The sequence below is a fragment of the Anabrus simplex genome, chromosome 1 (genome assembly GCF_040414725.1).
Source record: "Anabrus simplex isolate iqAnaSimp1 chromosome 1, ASM4041472v1, whole genome shotgun sequence".
In the NCBI taxonomy this organism is placed as follows: Eukaryota; Metazoa; Arthropoda; class Insecta; order Orthoptera; family Tettigoniidae; genus Anabrus; species Anabrus simplex.
This window is the reverse complement of record NC_090265.1, coordinates 1,722,498,095-1,722,518,821: the sequence shown is the minus strand read 5'-3', so window position 1 is coordinate 1,722,518,821 and position 20,727 is coordinate 1,722,498,095. Positions and strand designations below refer to the sequence as shown.

Here is a 20,727-nt window from a genome sequence, read left to right as displayed (position 1 = left end):
TAGCTGAGTCCTGGCATTGCTTCCACTTACTTGTGCCAGGCTCCTCACTTTCATCTATCCCATCTGACCTCCCTTGGTCAACTCTTGTTCTTTTCAGACCCCAACAGTATTACGTATGGAGGCCTAGGGAGTCTTTCATTTTCATGCCCTTTGTGGCCCTTGTCTTCCTTTGGCCGATACCTTCATATTTCGAAGTGTCGACCCCTTCCATTTTTTCTCTCTGATTAGTGTTATATAGAGGATGGTTGTCGAGTTGTACTTCCTCTTAAAACAATAATCACCACCACCACCACCACCACCACCACCAACATCCCCGCAGGCCAAGTGTAGCGTGCCTGCCTCTCACCCAGAGGTAACGGGTTTGATTCCCGGCCAGGTCAAGAATTTTTTACCTGGGCCTGAGGGTTGGTTCGAAGTCCACTTGACCTAAGTGACCCTAAGGATTGCAACTGAGGAGATATCTGAGTGTGGGAGGGCGATCCCGGTGTAGAAAACCAAGGATAATGACCGAGAGGATTTGTCTCACTGACAATGCGTCACTTCGTAAACTGCAGGTCTTCAAACTGAGCACCGGTCGTTTAGCAGGCCAAAGCAAACCAGGGCTTTAGCGCCATACATTTTGTAATACCAATATAAATGATCCATTATTGGACATTACAAATTTTCCAGCTAACTCATTCCTGGTTGCCAGCATTTCGCCCTCGTGTGCTAGGCTGGGCTCATCAGTTGGTACCTATCACACTTATCAACTTTACTCATTCGGAACAAATATTTCAGATTCCCTATGGGAAGCAACATCTATATACATTTTGTAATTGTGTATGTTCTGTTGTATTGTAAAATTCTTTTTAATAGATACTAGAATCGAAACTGAGAAAAGGTATCAACTAGATTTTTTATACTTTAATAATTCAGAATTATTTTTTATACTATGTTGTCCGCACATAGAAAGTTTCTTGTCAGTATTTGCCATACATCGATACATATACGTGAATTTTATCGATGAGTAAAAATTGTCTTGTTTTTACTAGTGGCATGTTTGAATGTTTATTTTTTATGATTTCATTTTTCTCGTTCAGATTAATTATTATATATAATTGTATTTAGAAATACATTATACATCATTACGTATACTCTTATGTATCATAAATAATATCACTCTAAATTAGTTGTTTATTCTACGTAGTCGATATGTAGAAAATTTCATGTCGGTATTTGCGAATGTACGCGAATTTTAAAATACATGTATTTCCGCTAAAAACGGCCTGGCACTTTACAGTAATAGAGTGGAGGCGGAGCCGTGGCCTCTTCCAGCTAATGGTGAGCAGCTGACCAGATCGGCTCCTGGCTCCAAAAGGGTTAAGAAGAAATTCCTGCTGAAATTTGCCGTAGACTTCAGAGTTACCATGAAGAAGTGTGCATTGGAGCCAGCAAAGGTAGGAAATGAAATTGAAACAGAAGCCTCATTGTGGTTCCCCTGCACTGAATGCAAGATGGAAAGAGTTGGGCACATCACCTTCAGCAGGATACAGTGCAGTGCAAGCTTAGGCTGATGAGAAGTTCATAACTACTGGGTCTTCTGTAGACACTGAAATGAAAGTAATGGTGTAAAAGATGATGAAAACTGGTTCCTTCATTATGAACCGGGAACAAAATGTGAGGTCATCAGAAACTGAACTAAAAGGAACTTTTGCTTGCAGTTTTGTCCAAACACTTTGCCAGCTCCATCAAGCAATGCACCAAATTTCCAATTTCTTTCAAATCATTTAGGAAAAGGCTAGGAAAGCAACAGATAGGAAATCTGCCACCTGGGCGACTGCCCTAAATGCAGATCAGTATTGACTGATTGATAATGGGAGCCCTCACTTAAGGAGTATGTTCTCTCTAGAGGCCCACGGGATCCCTGACTACCTATACAGATGTGAGGTCAATACTATGTGGCAACATTGAAAAATTCAGTAAGAATTGCACCAGTGTCTACAAGATGATGGAAAGGATTTTTACCACGAGGTCATTTTCAAATTTGCAGAACTTTGGGAAAAATGTATTGAAAGAAAAGGATGTTATGTCGAAAAGGATATTATGCTGAAAAGTTTAAAACATCTATAGGTTAAATCAAATTATGGGTCATGAAAAATTGCTGTTCATTAGTACCAGTACAAGTCTGGATGACAAGATAAATATGATCATATCCATACATCTATATATATAAAATTGTCTGTACATTGCTCAGAATTTGAAAAGAATTGTATTTCTGTATCGGTCATGTCCATAGTAACAAGGAAATGCACTTTTTACTTTTCCGTAATTTCTGTCTGTCTGTCTGTCTGTCTGTCATGTATATATGTATGTACACGTATCACTAGAAAATGGCTAAAGAGAATTTAATAAAAATCAGTATGCAAATTCGGAGAATAAGTCACTACAATCTAAGCCATAAATAATTTTATTCACGCTAATAGAAATAGTAATTTAGGGGAAGACCTAAAATTTTCTTTTCTAATATTTATGTTATTAGTGGTCCTATCTTAATAAAAATTGGTATGCAAAGTTGGGGAATAAATAACTACAATCTAGGCTATAAATAACTTTATTCACATTGAGTAAAATGGTAGTTTAGGGGAAGGCCTAAAATTTAATTCTTAAATATTTATGTAATTAGTGGTCCTATCTCATTGAAAACTGGTATACAAAGTCTGAGAATGAGGCACTATAATCTAGGCTATAAATCATTTTATTCACGATGAATAAAATGGTAGTTTAGGGGAAGGCCTAAAATTTAAATCTCAAATATTTACATTATTAGTAGTCGTATCGATAAATACTACATAACCAAAGTTATATAGAATTAAATTTTGACCATTTATGTCTTATACAGATGGTACGTAACACACTGATTCTTCATAGTATTCCAGCTATTTGATCCCTACTCTGATGCACAGTTTTGATTGAACAGTGTGCATACATATTTGAGTTATACGTCAACTTCAATACGGAACCAAAATGAGAATACTTACTTGTAATTATCCATTTTTACCTTTCCAGAAGGGTTAACAGAATTTAATAAAAATCAGTATATAGGGTCGGGGAATAAGAAACTATACTCTAAGCTATAAACAATTTTATTCACCCTGGATGAAATTGTAGTTTAGGGGATGGCACCTAAATGTTAATTCTTAAATACGTTTGTTTTTGGTCCTATCGAGAAGTACTACATCACAAAAGTTACAGAGAATACATTTTCCGATCATTTATGTTTTATTCAGTTTTATCGTACCGACTATGATGAGTGGTATTTCAGAGTTGGGAGAAAACTAAATATGAAGGCCTACAATATCGAAAGTACAAAACATTGATCAACAATATCATTACATTGACCATTGTTTGTTGTGATATTATTTGTCTCTTATGCTGCCTCTCAACTCCGATACATGGGATTACTGCTGTGTACCGAGTATAATAGCCTGACTGAATATTGGAGGGAAATAGCCGGGGAGTTAGAAAACTTTCTTCTTTATCATGCCATTCCTCGGGTTCATATCTGACACAGATGGTACGTAACACACTGGGTCTTCATAGTATTCCAGCTATTTGATCCCTACTCTGATGCGCAGTTTTGAATGAACGGTGTGCATACTTATGGCAGAGGCTAACTTGGTGGTTGTAGTAGTAGTAGTAGTAGTAGTAGTATGGCCTGATCTAGAAAAACAATTTAGACCTATTCCAAATTATAGCAACACAATTTACGAAATAACTCAAAATTCAACCCTGAAAAGAGCTGTTTCTTAAGAAAAGCTTCCTCTTCACTTTTATTAAATGCTACAATCATTTTATTCAAAATTAGCAGTGAAGAGGGTGTTTCTCATCTGCCTTGGAGGACAAATTTGCCTTCAAGTCAGATAGATATATCTGCCGCCAGTGTAGTGAATTGACATTTTCCGACTCATTGGGTACTCATATGAAACAGATTAGTAAAAGGGCATAGTATTTGCCCTGGGATTCTCCACTATTCAACCCTCTCTCCGCCGTAAAATGACAAAGAGTGTTTACGAATCACGGCTGTCTGCGGCTTGGTCATTCCAGCTCTGGAACTATGTACTGTTAGATCGGCAGTGTAGTCCTGTCCATTAAAAGTGAGAAAATGTGTGGTGTTTCATTTGATCGAGTATTTCATGTGAAAGCACTGCTTTTAATCACGCCATTCCTACTGACATCATTGTAATGTATGTTCATTTCAGTTCGGATAACCACTAAGACAGTCTTTCTGAGGATGTAAAAAGACAGGTGAAGAGTGAGTGTCCACCATTATAATGAAAACTCCCCAATCTGATTGTGACTGATGGTATGCAAGCAGGTCTACCATTACAGTGAAAATTCCCTAACTCAATGTTCATGTGAGAAAAGTGGGTACTTCGAGGGCTCTGGGACCGCTATGGTAGCTGTGAAGGCCCTTCAGGAACTCTGAAAAGTGGTGGCAAAAGGGTCTCTGGTTAAGACGCAGCAGGTCGTTATGCTACTTAGGTTCCAGAATGGGTAAAAAAGAAAATAAGTAAATAAATGCAATGTAAAGTTTAATCTTATACTATTGTATAGTATCATTTGAAGTAATTCCACATACTGCATATCAGTTTACTATATTTGTAAGTAGTACAGGAGATATTATAAGTAGAATTTTGTAAACAATATAAATTTATTAAGGATAAGCTGTGTGTTTAATAAACAAAATTGTTAGCATAAATTGTGTAATATTGTATTATAGGAAAATTTTCTTCTCTTGTTAATTTAATATTTAGTGCTTGACAATAATGTATTTTAGTGTACCATTTGCCACCGAGGTAGACACCTCATTTGCAAATAAAGGGATTTTGATTTGATTTTGAAAAGATGTTTGGTGACTTCCCCGTTGCATTTCTACGGTAACGTTAAGAGCTATGCAATTTAATACAATCTTGCTCACAATGTGTACACTAGAATTCCATATACAATGTAGAATTCCATAGCGAAGCAGCTAGTATATATTAAATATAAGACTTACCACCTTCTTGGGTGCTTCACTGGCAGGCTGTAAGGCTCCTCACAGGCGAAACACCACGGGCGCTTTACAGCCCGCTTCCTATTCCTCAGCACTGCGGAAAATGAAAAATATTAATTATTAGTTTTCATCCTTCAGAGTACTCGTCGCCTCTCCAACAGATGAGTATTATATATATGAGTTTCAACGAATTCAGGCTGTGTTAATGTTATTGAAAGTCATCTGTTTCATTCATACAAATAATAAGATAGCTACAGTGTCCCACATACACAGTCAGGTCCTCAAGCCTGTACAAAGTATCACCAGGGATAGGGCAGAGCTAGTCTGAAGAAGAGAAGATCACCCCTCTGTGCAGAATGCATACAAAAACTCTCTTTAGCTACCATCACTTTAAAATATAAGTATGCAGATTTTTGTTTTCAGTATGATTTCTTTTGTACATATATTTTGTGCTTTAAGAACAATAGCAAAATGTTCAATTCCCTATCACACTGGCTACTGTTAGTCCAGGCATCTACGATGCTGCCTGCACAGAAAGCTTGTTTTCTCATTGCCATTCCTCAGCCTCCATGTGCAGGCTTTATTAGAAGTTCTACATGTTCTCTTGTTACATTTCAACCAATCAACTGGTCTTCCAAAATAGAATTAATAACATGTCAGCAATGGTGATATTTGAATGAACTACTGTATTTAACAAAAACTGTTAAACTTGCAGAGGAAATTCTCTTATAGAAGAAATGATTTACAAGTTCATAAATCTATGTCACTATCAAGGTTGAACATTTTACATTCCAAGCTGTGAGGGTAGCCTAATATTAATAGTCATTGCACTTTGTAGCTAAATTAGGAGGTAAGCAGATGATGATGATTTTGTCAACAGCTGGATGAAATGTATGTCATAATAAGAGGAAGTCTGCTGTTGCCCAGAAGCAGTAAAGAGATGAAAGTTCATGAGCAGCAAAAAGCAGTACAGTATCTCCCATGATATCAGAACACTAGAGATACACACAGGTAACTGTAGCTGCATAGCTGAGTTTAATACATTTGCATCAGGCTTCCTTCTGTGGGTGAGAGCGGTAGAATACATCTACAACATCTCCTGTCAGTCGTAAGGAGCTAAAAGATGTGTTTACTTATTGGCAGGGCCGAATGTTACTACTACCTACAACTCTTCTGAGGTTTGTGAGGGCTAAGGAGTCTTTCATTTTCACGCCCTTCATGGCCCTTATCTTCCTAAGACCGATATTTTCATTTTTCGAAGTGTTGGATCCCTTCCATTTTTCCTCTCTTATTGATTTATAGAGGATGGTTGACTAGTTGTACTTCATCTTAAAACGATAATCACCACCACTACTACCACCACCACTTTTCTATCTTTACAAACCAATTTTTATGAGGCCTTGATTCACTCTTGCACTCTTTTTTTTTTCTTTTTAATTTTTTTTTTTAGAAGGAGAAATGGAAGAAGAACAGTATGGTTTTAGCAAAGACAGATCAACATTTGACCTGATCTTTACATTAAGACATATGATGGAGAAACGATGGGACTTTGGAAAAGACATAGTAATGACTTTTATTGACAGACATTTTGTATGGGACATATTAAGGAAAAAACAAATTAACAGAGTGGAAGTGCAAATGATAAAAGCTATGTACAAAAATTATGTTAGTAGTGTGAAGACTAGTACAGGATAGGAAAAACAAAATAGTTTAAAGTTGAAACTGATGTCTGACAGGGAAGTGTACTATTAATCATAGTCTTGGATGAAATTTATAAGAACATTAAACAGAGATTGGGAAGACAGGCAACAAAAGCCATGTTGTTTGCAGATGATATAGTGATATGGGATGAGGATGAAACAGAAGTGCAAAAATAGAAAAAATTGGGATGAACGTTAGCACAGAGAAAAGTAATTCAATAGTGATGAGAATGGGAAGGAAGGAAGGAAGGAAGGAAGGAAGGAAGGAAGGAAGGAAGGAAGGAAGGAAGGAAGGAAGGAAGAGGAAAATATAAAACTGAATGGTAAAATTCTGGAAGTGGTTAAAAGTTTCAAGTACTTGGGAAGTGTGATCAAAGAAGATGGAAAGATTACCGAGGAAATTGGAAAAAGAAAACAACAAGAAAACAGCTTCTACCAGAGTGTTAGGGGGTATTTTGTGGAACCAAGATGTCCAGAAGAAATGTAAGAAAGTATTATATTCAACCTATTATGAACCCATACTAAACTATGCAGCTAGATCGTGGACTGAACAAAATGAGAGGAAAGTAGAATACAGGCAGCGGAGATGAAATTTCTAAGAGGTAGGTATCAAGGGCAAGACCAGAAAGGATAGATTTAGAAATGAAGAGATGAGGGAAAGGACAGGAATCTTGAAACTTGAAGACAGGATAGAAACAACAAAGCTAAGGTGGTATGGGCATATGATGAGATGGGAGAAGAGAGAGTGCCAAAAAAAAAAAGATTTTTCAGAGAAGTTAACAGGAAAGAGACCATGTGGAAGACCCCGAAAGAGGTGGACAGATTCAGTGTGTGAGTGCATAGAGAAGAGGGGAGGAAAATCAGAAGATGTAGTTGAAAAAGGAGAAGCGTGGTGGAGAGACAGGCAGCGATGGAGGTCCTTGATTCACAACCTGACCCGGGAAGCTGGAAACGGGAAATGACGATGGTGATGACAAACCAATTTTTCAAAATGACCAGCATAATTGATATTTATTCATTCCCAGCTTTCCACTGGAGTATCCCAAGGTGAACAGGTGCTTTTGAAGGGTCTGATCATTTGGAAGAGCAGCTTTCACAACTACTAATATTCCAATTAATGTTTGGCCAGCGAATTGCTTCTTTATGTCATTTCCAGGTGAGTCTTATGCAAATTTCTGAGAAATCTGGAATGGAAACTGCCAGTAATTAACACTGGATTGTTCCTGAAGAGAAAATTTCATTCTTTAAAGTGTACTGGAAATAACTGTTGCTATTTTTCAGGTCTTGGAGAAAAATGTTGAGCACTGGATATTTTTTATAGTCTGTGCAGTTGTTTATTTATTTATTTAGGTTATGGTGTATCTTACAGACTTATTAAACAACTGATTTGAAACTGACCAACTTAAGAAAAATACAAACAACAAAATTTACACACAAGTAGAATGAATCAAATTTATCTTATCTGCTTGACGAGTATGTTCGATGCAAGCTGAGTTACAAGTGAATGCGATTAGTCCCACTGCTTCAGGTGTTGTTGAGGTGAGATCTTCTATATTACCAGTTATCTGGTATAATATATCAGTGTACAACTGAGGAACTACTTTATCTCATATTAGCTCATCACTGGGTAGATTGGGGTACAGGAGTGGGGCTTCTTCCACTTCTTGAATTGTACAGAATAGTTAAAACCAGAAAGGAGTGAGGCATACTGCACCAAGCAAGCTGTTGTCATTTGAGGACATGCGTTGTGATTGTGGAATATCTGTGACAACAGTTTGCTGTCTGTAATAAGAGGGAAGTGCTTCCCAATAAGGTACAGTAGTTATAGAACTGCATCACCCTAAAAATTATTGCAAAACTTCATGATTGATTTGACTATAATTTCTGTCGGATGTTGTTGGTGAACGCAATGCACGTGCTATCAGCCTTTCAGCTTCCTTGATGGAATGGCTGAGAATCACTAATTAATGTAATTCCCTTTTAATTAAAATATACATGCACATGATTATTCTATTAAGCAAATGCTCTTCAGCTTCCCATAGATAGAGGTTGCCAGTAGACAACGCATTCTGAACACTTTTTATAGTACATTCTATAATCAGATGATAAATAATATTCCTGTATGTCAGCCATAACAGTTATATAAATGATTCTTCAAAGTAGCAATAGAACTCTTTAACAGCTACCAAGGCTGCCATGTTCATAATTTGATTGTCTAGCCTGAGCAGCTTACAGAACTATGCAAATTTGGATGTTATTGTGTCTCTAACTCCAACCATAGGACCCACTAGTTCTATAGACGTTAACTTACATAGTAGAAGTCTGTTATAGCGAGTACAACACATAGAGAGAACACTGTTGTAGTGACAGTTCTTTTCCTGCCCCTTGTAAATTTCTATATTAAACTGTGTAATATCCTCCAGTTTCAGCAAGAATCCTCTCATTGAGATTTATTACGAGTGATTAAGAACATTAATTTTTCTGTTATCACAATGTATGTACTCAAGAGATTATTTCAAATGTGATAGACCATCTTCAGTATCTTTTTTCTCGCGACATGCACTAACTCATCTTCGACAACTGATTAGTAATGCCAGTCGAGTAGTGCACTGTAAACAAAATTTGAAATGAAAGCGGAGAGTATGTTTTTACAACAGATGCATAAATAATGTGGCCAATAGCAGTTGTTAACTCATTAGACCTCCCCTGCGAACCATGTGGCCTTGCCGCGGTGGGGAGGCTTGCGTGTCCCAATGAAGCAGATAGCCAAACCGCAGGTGCAACCATATCGGATGGGTATCTGTTGAGAGACAAGACTAAGGAATGGTTCATCGAAAGGGGGGGTAGCAGCCTTTCGGAAGTTGCAAGGGCGGCAGTCTAGGTGATTGATTGATATGGCCTTGTAATAATACTCAACATGGCTTAGCTGTGTTGATATTGCTGCACGGCTGAAAATAACGGGAAACTACAGCCGTAACTAACTCCCGAGGACATGCAGCTCTCTCGGTATGAATGATGTACTGATGATGGCTTCTTCCTGGGTAAAATATTCCGGAGGTAAACTAGTCCCCATTCGGATCTCCGGGTGGGGACTACACGAGAGGGGGCGATCATCAGGAAGATGGATACTGACATTCTGCGAGTCGGAGCATGGAATGTTAGAAGTTTGAATCGTTGTGGTAGATTAGAGAATCTGAAAAGGGAGATGGATAGACTAAAGTTAGATGTAGTTGGTATAAGCGAAGTATGTTGGCAGGAAGAATAGGATTTTTGACCAGGCGACTACCGAATTATCAACACAAAATCAAACAGGGGAAATGCAGGAGTTGGTTTAATAATGAATAAGAAAATAGGGCAGCGGGTAAGCTACTACGACCAGCATAGTGAAAGAATTATTGTCATCAAGATAGACACCAAACCAATGCCCACCACAATAGTGCAGGTCTATATGCCTACTAGCTTAGCGGATGATGAGGAAGTCGAAAGAATATATGAAGAGATAGAAGATTTAATACAATATGTAAAAGGCGACGAGAATCTAATTGTGATGGGAGACTGGAATACAGTGGTAGGCCAAGGAAGAGAAGGTAGTACAGTAGGAGAATTTGGATTGGGAAAAAGGAACAAAAGAGGAAGTCGGCTGGTTGAATTCTGCACTGATCATAATTTAGTCCTTGCCAATACTTGGTTCAAACACCACAAACAATGGCTGTATACATGGACGAGACCTGGAGACACTGGAAGGTATCAAATAGATTTCATTATGATTAGGCAGAGATTCAGAAACCAGGTGTTGGATTGCAAAACTTTCCCAGGAACAGATGTGGACTCTGACCACAACTTGTTGGTCATGAAATGCCATCTGAAGCTGATGAAATTGAAGAAAGGAAAGAATGCAAAAAAGATGGGATCTAGACAAGTTGAAAGAATAGAGTGTGAGGGATTGTTTCAAGGAACATGTTGCAAAAGGACTAAATGAAAAGGCCGAAGGAAACACAATAGAGGAAGAGTGGATAGTCATGAAAAATGAAGTCGGTAGGGCTGCTGAAGAAATGTTAGGAAGGAAGAAAAGATCAACTAAGAATCAGTGGATAACTCAGGAGATACTAGACCTGATTGATGAACGACGAAAATACAAGTATGCTAGAAATTAAGAGGGCAGTAAAGAATACAGGCGATTAAAGAATGAAGTGGATAGAAAGTGCAAGGTAGATAAGGAAGAATGGGTGAAGGAGAAGTGCAAGGATTACAAGTACAAGTAAACTAACTAAAGACATAGCCTTTCTAAAACAGTGTCTAGAACTGAAATTGATCCCAAAATTTTTGAAGCCTACACAGCGAAAAAACTTAACTAACCAAAGTTTGATTAGAATTCAAAACAAGGTCAACGACATTTGGTTAAGAAATGAAATTAAAGCGTCATATAAAAAGAAGTCATTTTTAAATCTGCAGTTATATAAAGTTCATTTAGCATTAGCTCAGGCTTTACATCCGTTAGAACGGAACTCTTTCCAACTACATGTGGACAATAAATTGATTGCTTTGTTGGATAGGAAGCAAGTTACTCTCGACAAGAAACTATCTCAATTAAAAGCATCCCAATCACGGTTACCAAAACATAGTTCAGACACGCAAAAAGCGGCTCCGTCACAGAACAATACACGCACAGTAGTTAATTTGACAGACGTACAGTTCTCTGAAGAAGAAATGAGGATCTTGAATAAAGGCTTAAAGCATAACTGGCCTAGCAAGAAAAAAGAAAGGGATATTATCAATGCAATAGCTGAGATCGAGGCTAACATTTCTAAACTCCCTTTCGAAACACAAAATGATACCAGATTTGAGGTAAAAAGAAACTACCAAAATTAGCGGAAGAAATAAACGCAAATTCAAATTTCGACCACAAAAAATTGATCCAGAACGTAAAAAAGAAAATAGACGACAACAACATTATTGTCACAAAAGCGGACAAAGGAGGATCCACAGTTCTCCTAGATCAAAACACATACATTCCAAAAACAGAAGACTTTTTTAAGGATAATATATACACAATAGTCAACAAAGATCCAACCATGAGAATTCAGCGAAATCTAAAAACTCTAATAAGAAGTTCTAACTTTCTTTTCAATGAACAAGAACAACACAAAACTTTTTAACATGAACCCTAGTATTCCGACAGCCAGAGCCTTACCAAAGATTCATAAGAAGGACATTCCAATACGCCCTATCGTAAACTGAACAGCCCCACCTATAAAGTATCAAAATTCATTCACGGCTTCCTAAAAAAACATTACGTATTCAATAATAAACATCCTTTAAAAAATTCATTCACTTTTTGCAAAATTTTAAACAAGTTTAAGCTGTGACCCAATCACTCAATGTGCTCCTATGACGTCGTAAATATGTACCCAAACATCCCTACCAAAGAAACTGTAAGAATCATCAATGATAATATCAATAAACACAGCGGCCTTAGTAAGATGGAAATTGAAGAATTCATGAAGATATTAAATTTTGTCTTAAGCAACAACTTTTTCTCTTTCAATGCAAAGTTTTACCAACAAACAGGCTTAGCGATGGGTGACCCTCTTTCTGGCATCTTAGCAGACATTTATATGGACACAATAGAACACACAAAAATTATAACACAATTAAAAGGCGTATGTTTATGGCTGAGATTTGTAGACGATACTTTCGTAATTTCGACAAAAATGTCACTAATAGTGACGAGATCTTGGAGTCCCTAAACAAAATTGACCCCAATGTTAAGTTTACTAAAGAGGATGAGGTTAGGAACTCATTAAAGTTTTTGGACTTAACTATTACACGCGGACATAATTCCTTCGATTTTCGAATATACAGGAAACCTACACATTCTCCCTTAACTATTATGAATTCATCCCTACACCCCAAGTCCCAAAAATAAGCCTCTTTCTATAATTTAATTTATAGAGCTTTAAAAATCCCTCTTTCTCCCAACAATTTAAAAGTTGAACTGAAATACATAAGGAATCTTGCTCAACTCAACGGGTTTAAAATAGATATGGTCAACCGTTTGATCAATAAAATCAAAATTAAATTGTTTACTAACCTCGTCACAGAAAAACCTTAAAAAAACTAGTTTCGCCACATTTACATATAACAACCCAGCCGTCCATCAGATCGCAAATACTTTAAAGAAGCACAATATTAATATAGCCTTCAGGACAGTTAACACCAATCGAAACATATTTTTTAACCACAACAAGTTCAATCACAATAGCAACCATTATTCAAGGTCCTTCATATATAAACTAACATGTACACAATGTGATTTTTCTTATATTGGACAGACTGGCCGGAGCTTTAACACAAGATATCTGGAACATTATAACGCTCAAAAACACAATAAGTACTCAGTGATGAGCCAACATATGATAGAAACGGGCCATCACTTTACATCCATAGAGAAAGATCTTACCATCATTAGAAGCATAGGTAAAGGGAAATTAATGAATGAACTGGAAAATCTACACATCTTTTTAGATCAAACCTACAATAAGAATAAAAATCTCAACGACGTCAATGAAATTAAAAATCCTTTGTACAAATTAACACCTAGATTAATTAATATCGTGAATTCAGATCAAAACAAAATCCCTCAATTATTTAAATCTCCACACTCAAATGCTTCATCCACCATGCCAAAAGTTAAACCCACCCATATCGCTTCTACAAACTTCCCTCCAGCAACAGCACACACGCCCATAGACCAGCCTACCCCCACTATCCCTTCATGCCCCGCCCCTCCATTACCGCACCAGTACAACACCAGGAGTTGAAATGTTGATAAGACAGGCGCTGCCGGAACAGACAGGTCCATCTAGTATTAATTGAACAAGTAAGTCATTTTACAGTTAAGAGCTGTTAATTTAATACATTTTATCACAACGCGTACTCTAAATTTTTAATTCAATATTACTTTTTTACTTCATTACAGATATCCTTAAGATCCCTCCCAAAGACCAAGCAACACATCAACGGGAACAATATTCACACAAGACTGTATCAAGTGTCTAGGATGTTCCTTCTCAATTAAGCAGCAGCCTAAAACTATGAAACAGCTTAATATTGTACTCTTGTCAATTCCTTGACATTACATGAGACCCAAAATCAAGACACTAACAGTTACATTCACAACGTTCTTGACCAGTCTACCTACAACAATCGGTTTTTTAAATCTCCACTTGTGCATGACAACACATTTAAATATTAGTTACGTCAAGAACATGAAAATGAAAATCGTGGGTCAAATAAGCCCCAATTTTAATATCACCCTTTCTCAAGACTTATGATAAAAAAGAAGATCCGTTTCATTTTGTTTTTATTTTTGAACATTTTAAGTTAACCAGAATAGAACTGCCAAGTAAAAACACATCTAATTTAAATTTATATTTTTCAATCATAACCAACCTACAAGCAACAATCAGTTCAAATCTCCACTTATTGTTGACGACACATCCTGTCACCAATAACGGTATGTCAAGAACTTAATATGATATAGGGGTCACATAAACTCCGATATGTAATCCTCTTTACCAAAAAGAAGATCCATTTTAGTTTTGGACATTTTTCATATTAGATAGATTAGGACCAAAAAACTTAACTGTATCAACTTATGTTACCCATCTTAAGAGTTCATTAATGTTTGTATATATTGTATATAATGTATATATTGTATATAGTGTATATATTGGTATGTTTATATTGGTTAAAAAGGTCCCAAACCTTGACCTAAAGGTTGTTTACAGGCTGAAGATGCCCAACATAATGGGTGAAACATGTACCTGACCTAAATAAGTCTACATAAAATCATGTAGATAATTACCACATTAAACGTGGAAAGTATTGAATAGGTGGTTTTTTATTAAATTATCCTTGATATCTACGCCTAAGTGCAAGGATGTCGAAGGTTTTATGGTCCTAGGAAAGGTAGATGCTGCATACAGGAAAATCAAGGAAACCTTTGGAGAAAGGAAATCTAGGTATATGAATATTAAGAGCTCAGAGGGAAAGCCACTTCCAGGGAAAGAAGACAAAGCAGAAAGATGGCAGGAAAATATCCAACAGTTGTATCAAGGTAAAGATGTAGATAATTTGGTTCCGGAACAAGAAGAGGCTGTTAATGCTGATGAAATGGGAGACCCAATTTTGAAGTCAGAGTTTGACAGAGCTGTGAGTGACCTAAATAGGAACAAGGCACCTGGAATTGATGACATTCCCCCTGAATTACTGACTGCCTTAGGAGAAACCAGCATGGCAAGGTTATTCCATTTAGTGTGCAAGATGTTTGAGACAGGAGAAGTCCCATCCGATTTTCGGAAGAATGTTGTTATACCTATTCCCAAGAAAGCCGGTGCTGACAGGTGTGAAAACTACCGCACCATTAGTTTAGTATCTCATGTCTGCAAAATGTTAACACGTATTATTTACAGAAGAATGGAAAAACAAGTTGAAGCTGAGTTGGGAGAAGATCAGTTTGACTTCAGAAGAAATGTAGGAACACGTGAAGCAATCCTGACTTTACGTCTGATCTTAGAGGATCGAATCAAGAAGGACAAGCCCACATACATGGCATTCGTAGATCTAGAAAAGGCATTCGATAATGTTGATTGGACCAAGCTGTTTACGATTCTGAAGGGGATTGGGATCAGATACCGAGAACGAAGAATTATCAGTCTGCAGTGATAAGAATCGAGGGCTTTGAAAAACAAGCAGCAATCCAGAATGGAGTGAGGCAAGGCTGCAGTTTGTCCCACCTCATTTTCAATGTTTACATAGAACAAGCATTAAAGGAAATCAAAGAGGAATTTGGAAAGGCGATCACAATCCAAACCCCCCCCTGTGGGTGGGGGCGGTAGAATAACACCCACGGTATCCCCTGCCTGTCGTAAGAGGTGACTAAAAGGGGCCCTAGGGGCTCTGAACTTTGGAGCGTGGGTTGGTGACCACGGGGCCCTTAGCTGAGTCCTGGCCTTGCTTCCACTTACTTGTGCCAGGCTCCTCACTTTAATCTATCCTATCCGACCTCTCTTGGTCAGCTCTTGTTCTTTTCCGACCCCGACGCTATTAGGTTTGCGAGGGCTAGGGAGTCTTTCATTTTCACGCCCTTCGTGGCCCTTGTCTTCCTTTGGCCGATATCTTCATTTTTCGAAGTGTTGGACCCCTTCCATTTTTTCTCTCTGATTAGTGTTATATAGAGGATGGTTGCCTAGTTGTACTTCCTCTTAAAACAATAATCACCACCACCACCACCTCATAATCCAAGGAGAGGAAATCAAAACCTTGAGATTTGCTGATGGTATTGTTATTTTATCTGAGATTGCAGAAGATCTTGAGAAGCTGCTGAATGGTATGGACGAAGTCTTGGGTAAGGAGTACAAGATGAAAATAAATAAGTCCAAAACAAAAGTAATAGAGTGCAGTCGAACAAAGGCAGGAATTGCAGGAAATAGTAAATTAGGAAATGAAGTCTTATAGGAAGTGTTACTTGGGTAGTAAAATAACTAACAATGGCAGAAGTAAGGAGGACATAAAATGCAAATTAGCACCAGCAAGGAAGAGCTTTCTTAAGAAAAGAAATTTGCTCACTTCAAACATTGATATAGGAATTAGAACAATGTTTTTGAAGACTTTCATATGGAGCGTGGCATTGTATGGAAGTGAAACATGGATGATAACTAGCTCAGAAAGAAGGAGAATAGAAGCTTTTGAAATGTGGTGTTACAGAAGGATGCTGAAGGTGAGATGGATAGATCAGATCACGAATGGAGATATACTGAATCGAATTGGTGAGAGGAGATCAATTTGGCTAAATTTGACGAGAAGAAGAGATAGAATGATAGGACACATCTTAAGACACCCAGGACTTGTTCAGCTGGTTTTTGAAGGAAGTGTTGGTGGTAAGAATGGTAGGGGTAGACCAAGGTATGAATATGACAAGCATTTTAGAGCAGATGTAGGATGCAATAGTTATGTAGAAATGAAAAGGTTAGCACAGGATAGGGTGGCATGGAGAGCTGCATCAAACCAGTCTATGGACTGATGACTGAACCAACAACAACTCATTAGAAATAAAGGCTGAAATAAATGATTGCTCATTCTTAATGCTTTGTACTGAACTTAAGAAAGAAGTGACACACCTCAAAATATGGCAGAGTGCAACACTGATTTCAGAGGTTAGTATTTGTCTCATCTGGTTAAATTTTGGAAAGTCTGCTAGTTGGTTTACATTGCACCGACACAGATAGGTCTTATGGCAATGATGAGATAGGAAAAGCCTAGGAATGGGAAGGAAGTGGCCATCGCCTTAATTAAGGTACAGCCTGTTACCTTGCCTGGTGTGAAAATGGGAAACCACGGAAAACCATCTTCAAGGCTGCCAACAGTGGGGTTCGAACCCACTATCTCCTGGATGTGAGGTCACAGCTGCGTGCTCCTAACCGCATGGCCAACTCGCCTGGTAAACTCTGTTTCTATCTAAATTTATAATGAAAATGTTTTCATGATACATATATGATTAAGTTAGGTTAGGTGAAGCTGTCTGTATAAGAAAATAGAAACATTTGCCACAGGAGCCTCTGGAGGGGTACTATTACAATTTTATGGATGAAATTGAACAAACATGTTTATATAGTAACAGAATTAGAAAATGAGTAAGCCATAGTATGGATATCATCTGTAAAAAGCCAAGTTTTAAACAGACCGATTGTCATTTTATACCTATTTTAATGTGTGGGTTTTTTCTGAATTTCACAAATGATCCATTATAACGATTAAATTTTTTGCTGTTTTGGATTCTTGCTGTAACAGAGTTCTACTGTATTTTGCTTTGTAGCATGGAATTGTGGCTTTATAGGCATCGCATTTCTCTTTATGAACATCTGCTGATTAAGTTTCAGACGCCTCAGTTCTACCTATAGTGACAATTATAAATGCCCCAGGGGCTCTAAACTTTGGAGCATGGATTGGCAACCACGGGGCCCTTAGCTGAGTCCTGGCATTGTTTCCACTTACTTGTGCCAGGCTCCTCACTTTCATCTATCCTATCCAACCTCTCTTGGTCAACTCTTGTTCTTTTCTGACCCCAACGCTATTAGGATTGCGAGGGCTAGGGAGTCTTTCATTTTCACACCCTTCGTGGCTCTTGTCTTTCTTTGACCGATATCTTCATTTTTCGAAGTGTCGGATCCCTTCTATTTTTCTCTCTGATTAGTGTTATATAGAGGACGGTTGCCTAGTTGTACTTCCTCTTAAAACAATAATCTCCACCACCACCACCACCACCACCACCACCACCACCACCACCACCTCCCTTCCATCTCTTTTACCTTGTTCAAGTCTAGTTTACTTATAGGTTTATAATATCCACATTCCTTAGGTGGCATACTATCTCTCTGAGGTATTCTCCTCATCAAGAGTAAATTGCTTCTGTGTATCAGATAATTACTGCCATTATCACTTAACTTCACTGTTATTCGCATGTCATTTGTTACTTACCCCAATAGCACCCAGGAGCTACCTCATCTGGTACCTCCAGCTCTGATGGTCGAGCCTAAGGAAGAGAAGAAATCAAAATTATATCTGATGTTTGTGGTTCATTAGTGATTAAAAATAGATTATGTTAATGGACAACAATGATTTGGCTATAGCACTAGAGTATTCAGAAAACTGGATTTAATATTTCTCTTTTAACATCCTTTGAATAGTTCTTGACCACAGGTAGTTTTAACTTCCATAGTACAGTATAACTTCATTAATCCGGACCCCATTAATTCGAACTTTATCTTAATCTGGACAGCCTTTTAATAATAATACGTAAATGCAATTACAGAAAGCTCTGAAATGGATTAATATGTCCAGGATGAAGAGGGTGATATTATTAACCCTAAGCCGAAACATAGTGAAATTAAAGCCCATGTATGCATTGAAATACAGTGTCTGTTTTCCAAAGGGCACATGTTGGTAGATATAATATACCTTAAGCAGTGACAGAGACCTAGACATCCTGCAAGCAATGTACAACAAATTACATCACAAGTAAGATAAAAGAACAGGTCACCAAGGACATAGGCAAGGAAAACTAAGGGTCTAATAAAAATTTCTTTTGCTGCATATGGTTCTTGAGAAAGGATATCTATATACTGTATATATAATAACATGTCCTCACTGACTGACTGACTGACTGACTGACTGACTGACTGACTGACTGACTGACTGACTGACTGATTCATCATCGCTGAGCCAAAACTATTGGAGATAATGCAATGAAATTTTGGGGATACATTTATACTAGAGTGTAGGTGCTCACTAAGGGAGGGTTTTGGATATTCCGTTCCTAAGGGGGTGAAGAGGGGAGAAATTTTAAAATGAGTATATCTATATCTCAAAAACTTTAAAGTTTACTGACGTAAAAATTTGTATTTGCCATCTTCTTTAAAAATCAAGAAACATGTATGATTTTGTTTTTGGAAAATCCCATTAAGAGGGGTTGAAAAAGGTGAAAAGAGGGTTGAATCCACTTAAGCGGGGGTTAAAAAATTGAAAGATTAGGTGAGTTATTTGTATGAGACTACTTAAATCCGAAAAACTAAAGTTGTTGCAGATGTGAAAATTGGTATTTGGAATCCCAATTAAAAGTTAAGTAACACATATTCCTTTGATTTTGGAAAATCCAATTAAGGGGGGTGAAAGAATTGAAAAATTATTTGAATTATTTGTATGAGGATATGTACCTTATGAAAACTAAAGTTGATACAGACGTGAAAATTGGTCTTCGGAATCTCCTTTAAAAGAAATAAACACACATTTCAGAGGAAAATAAACTATGGGGGAGGGGGTGAAAAGGAGTTGAATTCATTTTATAAGGACACTTATGTCAAAAATTGACAGTTACAGGTGTGAAAATTGGTATTTGGAATCTCCTTTAAAAATAAAAAAACACGTCTTCTTTTGTTTTCGGAAATCCACTTAAGGGGGAGGGAAAGGCTTGAAAAATTTATTGAATTATTTGTATGAGGATTCTTATCTTTCTAAAAGCTAAAGATGTTACAGACATGAGACTTGGTATTTGGAATCTCCTTAAAAAATAAACACATACTTTGTTTTCAGAAAATTGACTTAAAGGGCAGGTGGGGGAGGGGGGGGGGGGATAGGTAAAGAAGGATTTGAATTATGTTTAAGAGGATACTTATATCTCAGAAACTGAAGATGTTACAGATGTGAAAGTTGGTATTTTGAATCTTCTTTAAAAATAAACACATATGTTTTGTTTTTGGAAAGTCCACTTAAAGGGAGAGGGGGTGGAATGAAGAGAAGAAAAAGTTGAATTCTTTTTATGAGGAAACTTATATCTCACAAACTGAAGATGTTACAGATGGGAAAGTTTGTATTTTGAATCTCCTTTGAAAATAAAGAATCACATATTTTTTGTTTTTGGAAAATCAACTTAAGGGGCTGAAAAGAAGTGAAAAAGTGGGTGAGTTTTTAAAATGAGTACCGGTATATCTAGAGTATACATAAAAAACTTAACATGTTACAGACATGAAACTTGCTATTTGGAAAGTCCTTTAAAAATACAGGTACACATATTTTTTTGATTTTGGAAAGGCATTTAACGGAGGGTGAAAAGAAGTGAAGAAATAATTTTTTATAAGGATGCTCATATCTCAAAAACTGAAGATGTTATAGACGCAAAAATTTTATTTGGAATCTCCTTTAAAAGTAAAGAAACATGTATTTTTTGTTTTCGGAAAATGGGAAGGACTGATAAGGGGATTGAATTCTTTTGATGGAGATACTTATAGCTTATCTCAAAAACTGAAGATGTTACAGACATGGAAATAGATGGAAATAAATATATTTTTTTTTCAATTTGAGAGAAGACTTTCTCACATGTACAGTTCTACGTTGCATGGTTATCTTAACCCCAAAAGGCAATAACACAAACGTGGTTAT

The 20,727-nt window shown here is 37.1% G+C and overlaps 1 protein-coding gene across 1 annotated transcript in view; it reads right to left on the bottom strand.

Moving 5' to 3' along the window:
* The window catches only part of LOC136882256 (myrosinase 1), a 92,539-nt gene that overhangs the window by 68,568 nt on the left and 3,244 nt on the right, over nt 1-20,727 (bottom strand). Inside the window, 2 exon segments of the mRNA XM_068226632.1 lie at nt 13,433-13,572; nt 18,271-18,325. Coding sequence (XP_068082733.1) covers nt 13,433-13,572; nt 18,271-18,325 — 195 coding nt within the window.